Here is a 12,975-nt window from a genome sequence, read left to right as displayed (position 1 = left end):
AGTGCCCAGATATCATCAGGAATCTAACTTGGTGCCTTTCTCTTCTTGTTTACCCTGGGAGCTTCTCTTTCAGGCAGGCAAGGAAGGTGACCTCACTGCTCCAGGCATCTGTCTGTCCAGTTTAGTGGAGAGGGAGCTCCTTAATCCAAAGAGCACCAGTAAAAATCCCAGAGGGGGCCCTCATTGGCTGGCCTGGGTCATGTGCCCATTGCTGAGCCAATCACGGTGTCCCTGTCTGCCTAGCCATGGACGCCGGGGGTAGGGGAGCCCCACCCAAGCCCTGTGGCCTTTGAGGGAGGAAGGGGGTGCTTCCCAGAGGAAGTACTGAGTCCTCATGCCAGGAAAGGGGATGCCGGCTGTGCAGAATGTCAGCTGCCGGGTTGTCCCGAGGTCCCTGGGAGAAGCCACCCAAATGATTCATAATAATGACAGCTGGGCCGGGCGCAGTGGCTCACGCCTGTAATCCCACACTTTGGAGGCCGAGGCAGGTGGATCGCTTGAGGCCAGGAGTTCAAGACCAGCCTGGCCAACACAGTGAAACCCTGTCTCTATTAAAAATACAAAAATTAGCCGGGCGTGGTGGCGCACACGTGTAGTCCCAGTTACTCCGGAGGCTGAGGCAGGAGAATCGCTTGAACCCAGGAGGCGGAGGTTGCAGTGAGCCAAGATCACACCAATGCCCTGCAGCCTGGGCAACAGAGTGAAACTGTATCTCAAAATAATTAATAATAATAATGACAGCTGGCTGGGCACGGTGGCTCACGCCTGTAATCCCAGCACTTTGGGAGGCAGAGGCAGGCAGATCACTTGAGGCCAGGAGTTCAAGACCAGCCTGGCCAACATGGTGAAACCCCGTCTCTACTAAAAATACAAAAATTAGCTGGGCGTGGTGGTGGGCGCCTGTAATCCCAGCTACTTGGGAGACTGAAGCACAAGAATCGCTTGATCCTGGGAGCCGGAGGTTGCAGTGAGCTGAGATCATGCCACTGCACTCCAGCCTGGGCAACAGAGTGAAACTGTGTCTCAACAACAATAATAATAATGACAACTGTTCTTCTAGAAACATGGTCAGGGAGGCTCTGCCAGGTGCGTTCAAACTCATGCTGTGTGATACTGGGTGAGCAACATCACCTCTCTAGCCCTAAACGTCCCTGTTTGTGAAGTGGCATGATAACGCTCTCCACCTCTAGAGAGGTGGGGAATTTATGAATTAATGCACATGGTTAAGTACTGGTTGCTGCTTCTGCTGATAATGTTCTGGTCAACCTGTTCATACCTGGGGAAACTGAGGCTTAGGGAGGAGATTCATTTGTCCTGTGTCACACAGGCAGGAAGTGGCTCAACTGAGCCAGTATGCAAACCCAGGACATCAGGCCTGTAATCCTAGCACTTTGGGAGGCTGAGGTGGGTGGATCACCTGAGCTCAGGGGTTCAAGACCAGCTTGGCCAATATGGCGAAACCCCGTCACTACTAAAAATACAAAAATTAGCTGGGCATGGTGGCACACGCCTGTAGTTCTAGCTAGGCTAAAGGAGGAGAATTGCTTGAACCTAGGAGGCAGAGGTTGCATTGAGCCGAGGTCGCACCACTGCACTCTAGCCTGGATGACGGTGAGACTCCATCTCAAAAAAAAAAAAAAAGAAAAGAAAAAAGAAATAAACCCAGGACAGCTTGAATCTGCAGCAGGGCTTGAAGGTAGGGCCCAAGTTCTCATCCCAGCCGCGAATGTCAGGTGGCCAGAGCCCCTACTGACAGACCGGAGGGCACAGGCTGGAGGGCAGGGACCCAGCTGTGTTTTCTCGCCGGCCCGTGTTGTTCCTGGCCCGCTCTGGACACTACCCGCCTGTCCTATGTCTATCCCAAACACCAGGCCCTGAGGTTCTGGCCCCCTGCCAGAGGCCCCGCCTGGCCCAGCCTCGGAATCTCTGAGAGGCAACCACCATTCCAGACGTGCCTCCCAGAGCAGCTGAGAGGCCTTCTGCCTGCAGGACAAACAGACATAGCAATGTCCACCTTCTTTGCATGCAAGCTGCTGCCCTGAAAGTTCTTCCTGGAGTCTCATTTTATTCCCTCTTGCTGCAGCCAGCCCCAATCTCTGCCTTGCTTGAGCCAAGCTGGAAGGTCTTAATTCATTTCTATATCTTCCTTTTTTTTTTTTTTTTTTTTTTGAGACAGAGTCTTGCTCTGTCACCCAGGCTGGAGTGCAGTGGTGCAGTCTCGGCTCACTGCAACCCCCGCCTCCCGAGTTCAAGAGATTCTTCTGCCTCCGCCTCCCGAGTAGCTGGGATTACAGGCATGCACCACCATGACTGACTAATTTTTGTATTTTTAGTAGAGATGGGGTTTCACCATGTTGGTCAGGCTGGTCTCAAACTCCTGACCTCAGGTGATCCAACCTTCTCGGCCTTTGAGCAAGTGATGAAATCTCTCTATGCCTCAGTTTCCTCATTTGCAAATCGGGGGTCCTGATGGCACAGTATCACTGGAATAATGTGAGGCTTTAATATGTCAATTCAGCCAGGCGTAGTGGCTTATGCCTATAATCCTAGAGCTTTCGGAGGCCAAAGCAGGAGGATTGCTTGAGCCCAGGGGGTCAAGGCTACAGTGAGTTGTGACCACGCCACTGTACTCCAGCCTGGGCAAGACCAATCTTGTGGGTGGGGGTGGGGGAGAGAGAATCAATTCATGTCAGGTGTTCATCATGGTACCAGGCATGGTTGATATTTGGTGCCCAAGGTCAGCTCTTGGCTCTATAGCCTCTCAAAGGTGCATCTTTTTTTTTTTTTTTGAGATGGAGTCTTGCACTGCCACCCGGACTGGTGTGCAGTGGCGCTATCTCAGCTCACTGCAACCTCCACCTCCTGGGTTCAAACGATTCTCCTTGCCTCCACCTTCCAAGTAGTTGGGATTACAGGCACCCATCACCACACCCAGCTAATTTTCCTGTAGAGACAGGGTTTCACTATGTTCGCCAGGCTGGTCTTGAACTCCTAACCTTGTGGTCTGCCCACCTCCGCCTCCCAAAGTGCTGGGATTACAGGCGTGAGCCACAGCACTCGCCCTCCAAGGAGCATCTTTGAATGAAGACGTGAAAGGAAAGAAGTCACCAGAAGAGGTGGAAAAAACAATGTTCCAGGGAGGAGCACAGCAGGGACAAAGGCCCTGAGATAAACAGAGGCTCGAGCTTATCAAGGGGTTGAACAAACTGGAATGAGCTACCGCACCCAGCCTAAATTAAAAAAAAAAACAAAAACTTATTATGGGCCAGGTGTGGTGGCTCATGCCTATAATCCCAGAACTTTAGGAGGCCAAGGTGGGCAGATCACCTGAGGTCAGGAGCTCAAGACCAGCCTGGGCAACATGGCAAAACCCCATCTCTACTAAAAATACAAAAATTAGCCAGGTGTGGTGGCACACACCTGTAATCCCAGCTACTTGGGAAGCTGAGACAGGAGAATCGCTTGAACCGGGGAGGTGGAAATTGCAGTGAGCTGAGATCGCATTGCTGCACTCCAGCCTGGGTGACAGAGTGAGACTGAGACTCCATCTCAAAAAAAAAAAAAAAATTTATTTTGGCCTTCAGGAGTCCAAAACTGAGTTCATCTCATTCCTCAGCTCCTGACAACCATCCACATTAGCCTGTGCAGACCACTTCTCTTGTATTACTTATTATTTTTTCACCTTCAACCTCCACCTTCAAACTTCAATGCTAAGGGTCAGTAAATATTTTCACTTTTGCAGGTCATACAGTCTCTATTGCATTGATTCAACTCTGCCTCAGTTCTTTTTTCCTCCCCACTTTATTTTTATTCCTTTTATCCTTTTTATTGAGATGAGGTCTCACTATGTTGCCCAGGCTGGTTTCAAACTCGGGGACTGAAGTGATCTTTCCACATCAGCCTCCTAAATAGCTGGGATTACAGGCGTGTGCCACCATGCCCAGCTTCTTCTGATTTTATTGATGTATACTTAATATGCAAAAAAATGCACATATTTAATGTATACATTTTTGAGTTTGGTGCTTCAGAGCCTTCATTTTGCAGTTGCAAAAGCAGCCATAGACAATATGGAAATGAACGAACATGGCTGTGTTCCAATAAAACTTTATTTGCAGACCCTGAAATTTCTATTTCACATACTTTTCATGAGTCCCAAATTAAATTCTTCTTTCCCATCCAGTTAAAAATGTAAAAACAGCACCCACAGGCTGAAGCTCACCACCCTCCGCTCTCCACCGTCAGTACCACCCCCACCCCATCTAATACCATTCCTTACAATCCACCTTCCAGAAACTTATTTAGACATTTGAGTGTCCTTGAAAAATATGCCTTGTGCGTGCTTCATTTCCTTAAATGGTGTTGTGCTTCAGAAAAACAAAAATCTCTTTCTGTTTCTTATTTTTTCCTCTCCTTACACTATTTTTGAACTCTCCACACTGATGTTTGTAAATCTGGTTTGTCACTTTTTCTTTTCTTTTTTTTCTTCCTTTTTTTTTTTGAGATGGAATCTCGCTCTGTTGCCCAGGGTGGAGTGCAGTGGCGTGATCTCGGCTCACTGTAACCTCTGCCTCCCGGGTTCAAGCAATTCTCCTGCCTCAGCCTCCCAAGTAGCTGGGATTATAGATGTGCGCCACCACGCCTGGCTAATTTTTGTATTTTTAGTAGAAACAGGGTTTCACCACGTTGGCCAGGCTGGTCTCAAACTCCTGACCTCATGATCTGCCCGCCTTGGCCTCCCAAAGTTCTGGGATTACAGGTGTGAGCCACCCCACCCACCTACACTCTTCCCTAATCCCCTCACAGTAGGTATCTGGTTACTTCTAATTTCCGGCCACCACAAACAATGCTGGAGTCATCTTCACATGTCCCCTCCTGTGGGACTGCCCATTCCTAGAGGATTTGCAACTTCACTCCAAGTCCTGTCTGATCCTTTCCAAAAAAGGCTGTCCCTATCCGCACTCCTAACACCGTGCTCCGGTTCAAGGTGTCCATTTTCTCGTATCCTCACCAACATATGGCTTTATCTGTCTTTCTAATTTTTCTTCTTTTTTTTTGAGACAGAGTTTCACTCTTGTTGCCCAGGCTGGAGTGCAGTGGCGCGATCTTGGCTCACCGTAACCTCCACCTCCTGGGTTCAAGCGATTCTCCTGCCTCAGCCTCCCGAGTAGCTGGGATTACAGGCATGCGCCACCATGCCCGGCTAATTTTGTATTTTTAGTAGAGACGGGGTTTCTCCATGTTGGTCAGGCTGGTCTCCAACTCCCGACCTCAGTTGATCTGCCCGCCTTGGCCTCCCAAAGTGCTAGAATTAACAGGTGTGAGCCACCGCGCCTGGCCCTCTTTCTTTTTTTTTCTTTTTTGAGACAGAGTCTTGCTCTGTTGCCCAGGCTGGAGTGCGGTGGCGCAATCTTGGCTCACTGCAACCTCCGCCTCCCAGGTTCAAGCGATTCTTGTGCCTCAGCATCTCTAGTAGCTGGGATTACAGGCGCCCACCACCACGCCTGGCTGATTTTTGTATCTTTAGTAGAGACGGGGTTTCACCATGTTGGCCAGGCTGGTCTCAAACTCCCGTCCTTAGGTGATCCACCCGCCTCGGCCTCCCAAAGTGCTGGGATTGCAGGCGTGAGCTACCACGCCTGGCCCTGTCTTTCTCATTTTTTTTATCCATCTGATAACTGCTACATAATGGTATCTCCTCATTGTTTTGTTTGTTTTTTGAGATGGTCTCATTGTGTCACCCAGGCTGGAGTGCAGTGGCACAGTCACAGTTCACTGCAGCCTCAACCTCTCGGGCCCAAGTGATCCCTCCACCTCAGCCTCCTGAGTAGCTAGGACTAAAGGCAAGTGCCGTCACATTCGGGTAATTTTTTGTAGAGATGGGGTCTTGCTCTGTTGCTTAGGTTGGTCTCGAACTCCAGGGCTGAAGTGATCCACCTCAGCCTCCCAAAGCCATGGGATTATAAATGTGAGCCTCGGAATTCAGCCCTCCTTATTGTTTTCATTGATATAGCTCTAACAGGCAGTGAGAGATATGGCTTCTCTGTGTATGCCTAATAAAGTTCCTCTGTAAGTCTTACTTGTAGCCTTTCTCCATTTTTTCTCTGAGCAGTTTTTAGAAGTTGCTGGTATCTTCCAGAGTCAAAACTGGCAAACTACGGCCTGTGGGCCAGATACAGCCTGAAACCTGTTTTTCTACAACCCAAAGCTAAGAATGATTTTTAAGTTTTTTTTAAATGGTTGAATGATTTAAAAAATATATTTTGGGCCAAGTACAGTGGCTCACACCTGTAATCCCAGCACTTTGGGAGGCCAAGGCAGAAGGATCACTTGAGGCCAGGAGTTTGAGACCAGCCTGGGCAATATAGTGACACCCCATCTCTACAAAAAAATTAAAAATTAGTTTGGCATGGTGGCGTGCAGCTGTAGTCTCAGCTACTTGGGAGGCTGAGGCAGGAGGATTCCTTGAGCCCAGGAATTTTTTTGTTGTGGAGATGGGGTTCCACCATGTTGCCCAGGCTGGTCTCAAACTCCTGGGCTCAGGCGATCCACCTACCTCGGCCTCCCAAAGTGCTGGGATTACAGGTGTGAGCCACCATGCCCGGCAAGCCCAGGATTTTGAGGCTGCAGCAAGCTATGATTACACTCCAGCCTGGGCAACAGAAGTTGCCTGAAGTAGACTGGGCGCGGTGGCTCAACTGAGGTCAGGAGGTCGAGACCACCCTGGCCAACATGGTGAAACCCATCTCTACAACAATACAAAAATTAGCCGGGCATGATGGCGGATGCCTGTAATCCCAGCTACTCGGAAGGCTGAGGCAGGAGAATTGCTTGACCTCGGGAGGCAAAAGTTGCTAGTGAGCTGAGATCGCGCCATTGCACTCCAGCCTGGGCAACAAGAGCGAGACTTCATCTCAAAAAAAAAGAAAAAAAAGAAGTTTCCTGAAGTCACTGCCTGCTTCTCTGTTGGGGCAGAATGGAATTTAGGTGCTGCTCTAGTTTATTTATTGATTTTTTTTTTCACATTAAAAAAAAAATAGAGTCTCGCCCTGTCTCAAAAAAAATATTTCTTGACATGAACAAGATTATGTGAAATTCAAACTTATTGGATACAGCCACACGGAATCACTTACATACTGTGACTGGTTTTGTGTTAGAACTATGCCACAGTTGAGCAGTTGCAACCAAGTCCTTATGTTTGACGTAACCAAAAATGTTTGCTATCTAGCCCTTCCCAGAAAGTTTGTTGACCCTGTTTTAGAAGATTATCCCTTGCCAATTTTTGCCTGTGCCAATCTCCGGCACTCCCCTACCGCACCCATGAGGATCTTAGTTGGTCTTCATTTTTGTTTTTGTTTTTGAGACGGAGTTTCGCTCTGTCATCCAGGCTGGAGTGCAGTGGCACGATCTCGGCTCACTGCAACCTCCGCCTCCCAGGTTCAAGCAATTCTCCTGCCTCATCCTCCCGAGTAGCAGGGATTACAGGTGCCTGCCACCATACTCTGCTAATTTTTGTATTATCAGTAGAGACTGGGTTTCACCATGTTGGCCAGGCTGATCTTGAACTCCTGACTCAAGTGATCCGCCCACTTTGGCCTCCCAAAGTGTTGGGATTACAGGCATGAGCCACCATGCCTGGCCAGAAGTCTTCGTTTTGAATATAGTTAAAACCATTATATTTTGCATATGTGGATTGTGCTTGGAAGAATTTTTAAAAGAATCTTAACTGGGCACATTGACTTACACCTGTGATCTCAACACTTTGGTGGGAAAATTGCTTTGAGCCCAGGAGTGCCAGGCCAGCCTAGGCAACATAGTAAGACCCCCATCTCTACAAAAAATACAAAAATTGGCCAGGAGTTCAAGACCAGCCTGGCCAACATAGTGAAACCCCATCTCTACTAAAAATACAAAAAAATTATCTGGGCATGGTAGCAGGCACCTGTAATCCCAGCTACTCGGGAGGCTGAGGCAGGAGAATCGCTTGAACCAGGGAGGTGAAGGTTGCAGTGAGCTGAGATGGCCCCACTCCACTTCAGCCTGGGGTGACAATGCAAGACTGTCTCAAAAAAAAAAATTAGCTGGGCGTGGTGGTGCATGCCTGTAGTCCCAGCTACTCGGGAGGCTGAAGCGGGAGGATCACTTGAGCTGAGGAGTTTGAAGCTGGAATGAGCTGTGATCACGCCACTGCGCTCCAGCCTGGACAACAGAGTGAGACTCTGTCACTGAATGAATGAATGAATGAATGAATCTTTCCCCTTCCTGAGTCCCTGATAGTCTGCTACATTATCTCCCTTTAGCTTTGTAGTTGCACCTTCATTTTAATTCTTCACAGTTTCTTTCTTGCGTATGCTATGAGATAGAGATCCAGCTTGGTTCTTCTCATGTAAAGTAAGCTGCTTCTCCCAAAACCACACCACAGAATCCACTGTCTCCCACTGGCTTGTGGAAACCCCCTCTGTCTTACACTCAATGCCCAGAGATTGGAGCCTGTGCTGGGCTGTCTTCTCTGTCCCATTGGTCCATTTATTAATGCATAAATGCCCTGCTGTTCTCATGTATTAATGCATAAATGCCCTGCTGTTCTCATGGTTGTGGCTTTGAAATATGTTTTACTCTCTCATAGACCAACTACTCCATCTTTGCTCTTATTTTGTAGGACTATAGGCGCACTCCACCACACCTGGCTAATTTTTAAATTTTTTGTAGAGATAGAGTCTTGCTATGTTGCCCAGGCTGGTCTTGAACTCCTGGCCTCAAGCGATCCTCCTGCCTCAGCCTCTCAAATTTTTTCACCATTTACAATATTGTGGTAACATAGATAAAACATAAAATTTGCCATCTGGCCGGGCGTGTTGGCTTAAGCCTGTAATCCCAGCACTTTGGGAGGCTGAGGCAGGCGGATCACTGGAGATCAGGAGTTTGAGACCAGCCTGGCCAACATGGCGAAACCCCATCTCTACTAAAAATATAAATTAGCCGGGCGTGTTGGCACACACCTGTAATCCCAGCTACTCAGGAGGCTGAGGCAAGAGAATGGCTTGAACCCAGGAGGCAGAGGTTGCAGTGAGCCAAGATCGCATCACTGCACTCCAACCTGGATGACAAAGCAAGACTCCATCTCAAAAAAAAAAAAAAAATTTAACCATCTTATCCATTTTTGAGTATATAATTCAGTGGCATTAAGTACTTTTGCATCATTTTTTGTTTGTTTGTTTTTTCTTGTATTTGTTAGGGACAGGATCTCCCTGTGTTGCCCAAGCTGGTCTCAAACTCCTGGACTCAAGAGATCCTCCCGCTTCAGCCTCTCAAAGTCCTGGGATTATAGGTGTGAGCCACCATGCCCAGCCCATTCACACTATTGTGCAACCATCACCACCATCCATCTTCAGAACTTTCTCATCTTTCCAAACTGAAACTCTGTCCCCATTAAACACTCACTTCCCATTCTCTTTCCCCCAGCCCCCGGCATCCACCATTCTATTTTCTGTCTGTTTAAATCTGATAACTCTAGGGCCGGGCGCAGTGGTTCACACCTGTAACCCCAGCACTTTCGGAGGCCAAGGCAGATGGATCACTTGAGGTCAGGAGTTTGAGATCATCCTGGCCAACATGGTGAAACCTTGTCTCTAGTAAAAATACAAAGATTAGCCAGGCATGGTAGTGGGTACCTGTAATCCCAACTATTCAGGAGGCTGAGGCAGGAGAATCACTTGAACCTGGGAGGCAGAGTTTGCAGTGAGCCGAGATCACGTCACAGCAATCCAGCCTGGACAATGGAGAGAGACATATCACGCCACTGCAATCCAGCCTGGATGATGGAGAGGGACGTATCAAATAATAATAATAAACCTTGACAACTCTAGGGAACTCCTGTGAATCGAATCATGCAATGTTTTTGTCCCTTTTGCATCTGGCTTCTTTCACTTAGCATAATATTGCTCCACCTCATTTTTTGGCTCTCCCAGGATTTCTTTTTTGTTTTTTTTTTTTTTTTGGAGACAGTCTCGCTCTATCCCCCAGGCTGGAGTGCAGTGGCATTATCTCGGCTCACTGCAACTTCCGCCTCCCGGGTTCAAGCGATTCTCCTGCCTCAGCCTCCTGAGTAGATGGGATTACAAATGTCCACCACCATGCCCGGCTAACTGTTATATTTTTAGTAGAGACGGGGTTTTGCCATGTTGGCCAGGCTGGTCTCTTAATTCCTGACTTCAAGTGACCCACCCACCTCAGCCTCCCAAGGTGCTGGGATTACAAGCGTGAGCTACTACGCCCGGCCTCTCCCAGGATTTCAAGTTAGGCACCCTGCATTTTGGGCAGAGATTGAGATTGTGAATCTGTCTCCTGGCCATGCAGTATGTTTGTTTGTTTCATGTGAATTTATTGCCAAGTTTAAAAAGAAAAATCAAGACACTGACATAGCAACTGGCGTTTGCTCTCGCTCGGTTCCCCACTCATGAGTTCAAGCCCTGGCTCTGGCATGGTTTTTATGTTTTCTGTGGTGTGAGCTGGCCACACCCTGGTCTGGGGATGCTGTTGGCCATGCCGATGACCGAGTGTCTCATGCAGCCGGCTTTGTCTATGTTACTCTTTGCCTGTGTCCAGCATTTGGTCACCGTTCTGTACTAAAGTTGAATATTGCCTGTGGGCCTCAGAAAGTCACTGTATATGGCAAAAAAATTTAAGGCTGGGCATAGTGGCTCATGCCTATAATCCCAGCTATGTGAGAGGCTGAGGTGGGAGGATCCCTGTGCTCTGGAGTTCCAGGGCAACCTGGACAATATAACAAGATCCTGTCACAAAGAAAAAAACACCAACAACCTTTTTAGCCATTAAAGGGAATTCAGATTAATTGGTCTTCAGAGTTGGCGCCCCGGGGGACAGGAAGGGGAACCCCCGAGGAAATGCTGACACAGAAACCATGCATGGGCTGGGCAGTGCTGCTCAGGCGGTAATCCCAGCACTTTGGAAGGCGGATCACTTGAGCTCAGGAGTTCAAGACCAGCCTGGGCAATATAGTGAAACCCCATCTCTACAAACATTACAGAAAATTAGCCGGGCACAGTGGCATGCGCCTTTACTGCCTGCCGCTCAGGGGGCTGAGGCAGGAGAATCACTTGAATCCGGGAGGCACAGGTTACAGTGAGCCGAGATCGCATCTCTGTACTCAAGCTTGGTTGAAGTGAGTGAAACCCTGTCTTACAAAGCAGCCATATGTGGCCCAGGGGGACCTGAGTGGATTCCAAGACATTGGTGGCTACACAAAAAGGAAACTGGACTTTTATTCCACGCTGTTGGCTGGCAGTCCAGGACCTCAGCATCCAGGAAGTCACCTTTGTCCTCAGACCAACCTGGGTGTGTGTTTTGTTTTGTTGTCTTTGGTTGTCTTTTGTTTCGTTTCGTTTTTTTAGTCAGGATGTGTTTTTTAAATTTTTTTTTTATTTTCAGGACAGTCTCTCTCTGTTACCCAGGCTGGAGTGCAGTGGTGTGATCTCGGCTCACTGCAACCTCTGCCTCCCAGGTTCAAGCGATTCTCCTGCCTCACCCTCCCGAGTAGCTGGGATTACAGGCATCCCCCCACCATGCCCAGCTAATTTTTGTATTCTTAGTAGAGATGGGGTTTCACTATGTTGGCCAGGCTGGTCTTGAACTCCTGACCTCATGATCTGCCCGCCTCAGCCTCCCAAAGTACTGGGATTACAGGCATGAGCCACTGTGCCTGGCCGCCAAGACATGTTTTTATCTGATTTTTTCTTTTAAGAGCAGCGTCTTGCTCTGTTGCCCAGGCTGGAGTGCAATGGCGTGATCTCTGCTCACTGCAACCTCCGCCTCCCGGGTTCAAGCAATTATCCTGCCTCAGCATCCTGAGTGGCTGGAACGACAGGTGTGCACCACCACACCCGGCTAATTTTTCTATTTTTAGTAGAGACGGGGTTTCACCATGTTAGCCAGGCTGGTCTCAAACTTCTGATCTCAGGTGATTCGCCCACCTCGGCCTCCCAAAGTGCTGGGATTACAGGCATGAGCCACTGTGCCCGGCCAAACCTTATTTTTAGCGATCACTCAGGGTCGAGCCAGGAATATGGGGCCACAGGGTTGTCCCTGTCCCTGACTAGCTGCTGGGCAGGCACCAAACTGGATTCTGCCACCTGCTCAAGGGGTTACCTTGGCAGCTCTGTGCCTCAGTTTCCTCATCTGTAATAATCTGACTTCCCTTCAAGGGGCAGAAAGACTGGATGTGGTAACACAAAAATCAGCCCTGTTACAGCTCCTGGCTCAGGGTGTATGACCTGCAGGGCTGTGGTGGTTTGGCTTTTATGACCGAGAGGAGACACCTCATTTCCTGTCCCTCCAGGCCTCCCAGAAGTTCCTTCCGAATCATCCTCGTCACCGCCGGGGTCCGAGGTAGCCTCCCTTACAGAGCCTGAGAAGAGCACAGGCCGAGTGCCCACCCAGGACACCACCCACAGGGAGCCCACCAGGCAAGCAGCCTCCCGAGAGTCCGAGGAGGCCGGGGGAGCCGGTAAGTGGTGGGTGGCCGCCAAGAGGGACGGGGCACCGGGATGGCACCAGTTTGGAGTCTGGCCCTGAAGGATTCTCACAACACCTCCTCTGTCCTCCCCTCCAGGCGGGCCCCCGGCAGGCGTGCGATCTATCATGAAACGGAAAGAGGAGATTGCAGACCCCACGGCCCACCGGAGGAGCCTCCAGTTCGTGGGGGTCAATGGCGGGTGAGAGAAGAAGACCCCACCCCCCATGCCATACTTCCCGCCCCCTCGTCCATTCATCCACGCACGAGAGCCTCCTAATTACCTCATTCGAGCTCCTTGCTTTGGTTAATTCGTCTAATCAAACCACAACACAGAGATGAGGAAACTGAGGCATGGGGAGGCTGAGCACGTTGCTGGAGCTCACTCAGTGACGCAGGAGTCAGCCCCGGGTGCCCTGGCTCAAGAGCTCAAGGTGTAACCACTGCAC

General features: G+C 49.4%; 1 protein-coding gene across 20 annotated transcripts in view; it reads left to right on the top strand.

The window, feature by feature from the left end:
• The window catches only part of KANK2 (KN motif and ankyrin repeat domains 2), a 33,036-nt gene that overhangs the window by 6,109 nt on the left and 13,952 nt on the right, over positions 1-12,975 (top strand). For all 20 annotated transcript variants that reach the window (XM_063719945.1, XM_024237175.3, XM_054539693.2 and 17 more), the window contains 2 exons: positions 12,353-12,520; positions 12,626-12,728. In XM_063719945.1, the coding sequence (XP_063576015.1) occupies positions 12,353-12,520; positions 12,626-12,728 (271 nt within the window). The remainder of the gene's footprint in view (positions 1-12,352; positions 12,521-12,625; positions 12,729-12,975) is intronic.

This window comes from Pongo abelii, chromosome 20 (assembly GCF_028885655.2).
Source record: "Pongo abelii isolate AG06213 chromosome 20, NHGRI_mPonAbe1-v2.0_pri, whole genome shotgun sequence".
Taxonomy (NCBI): domain Eukaryota; kingdom Metazoa; phylum Chordata; class Mammalia; order Primates; family Hominidae; genus Pongo; species Pongo abelii.
This window is presented reverse-complemented; position numbering and strand designations above follow the sequence as displayed.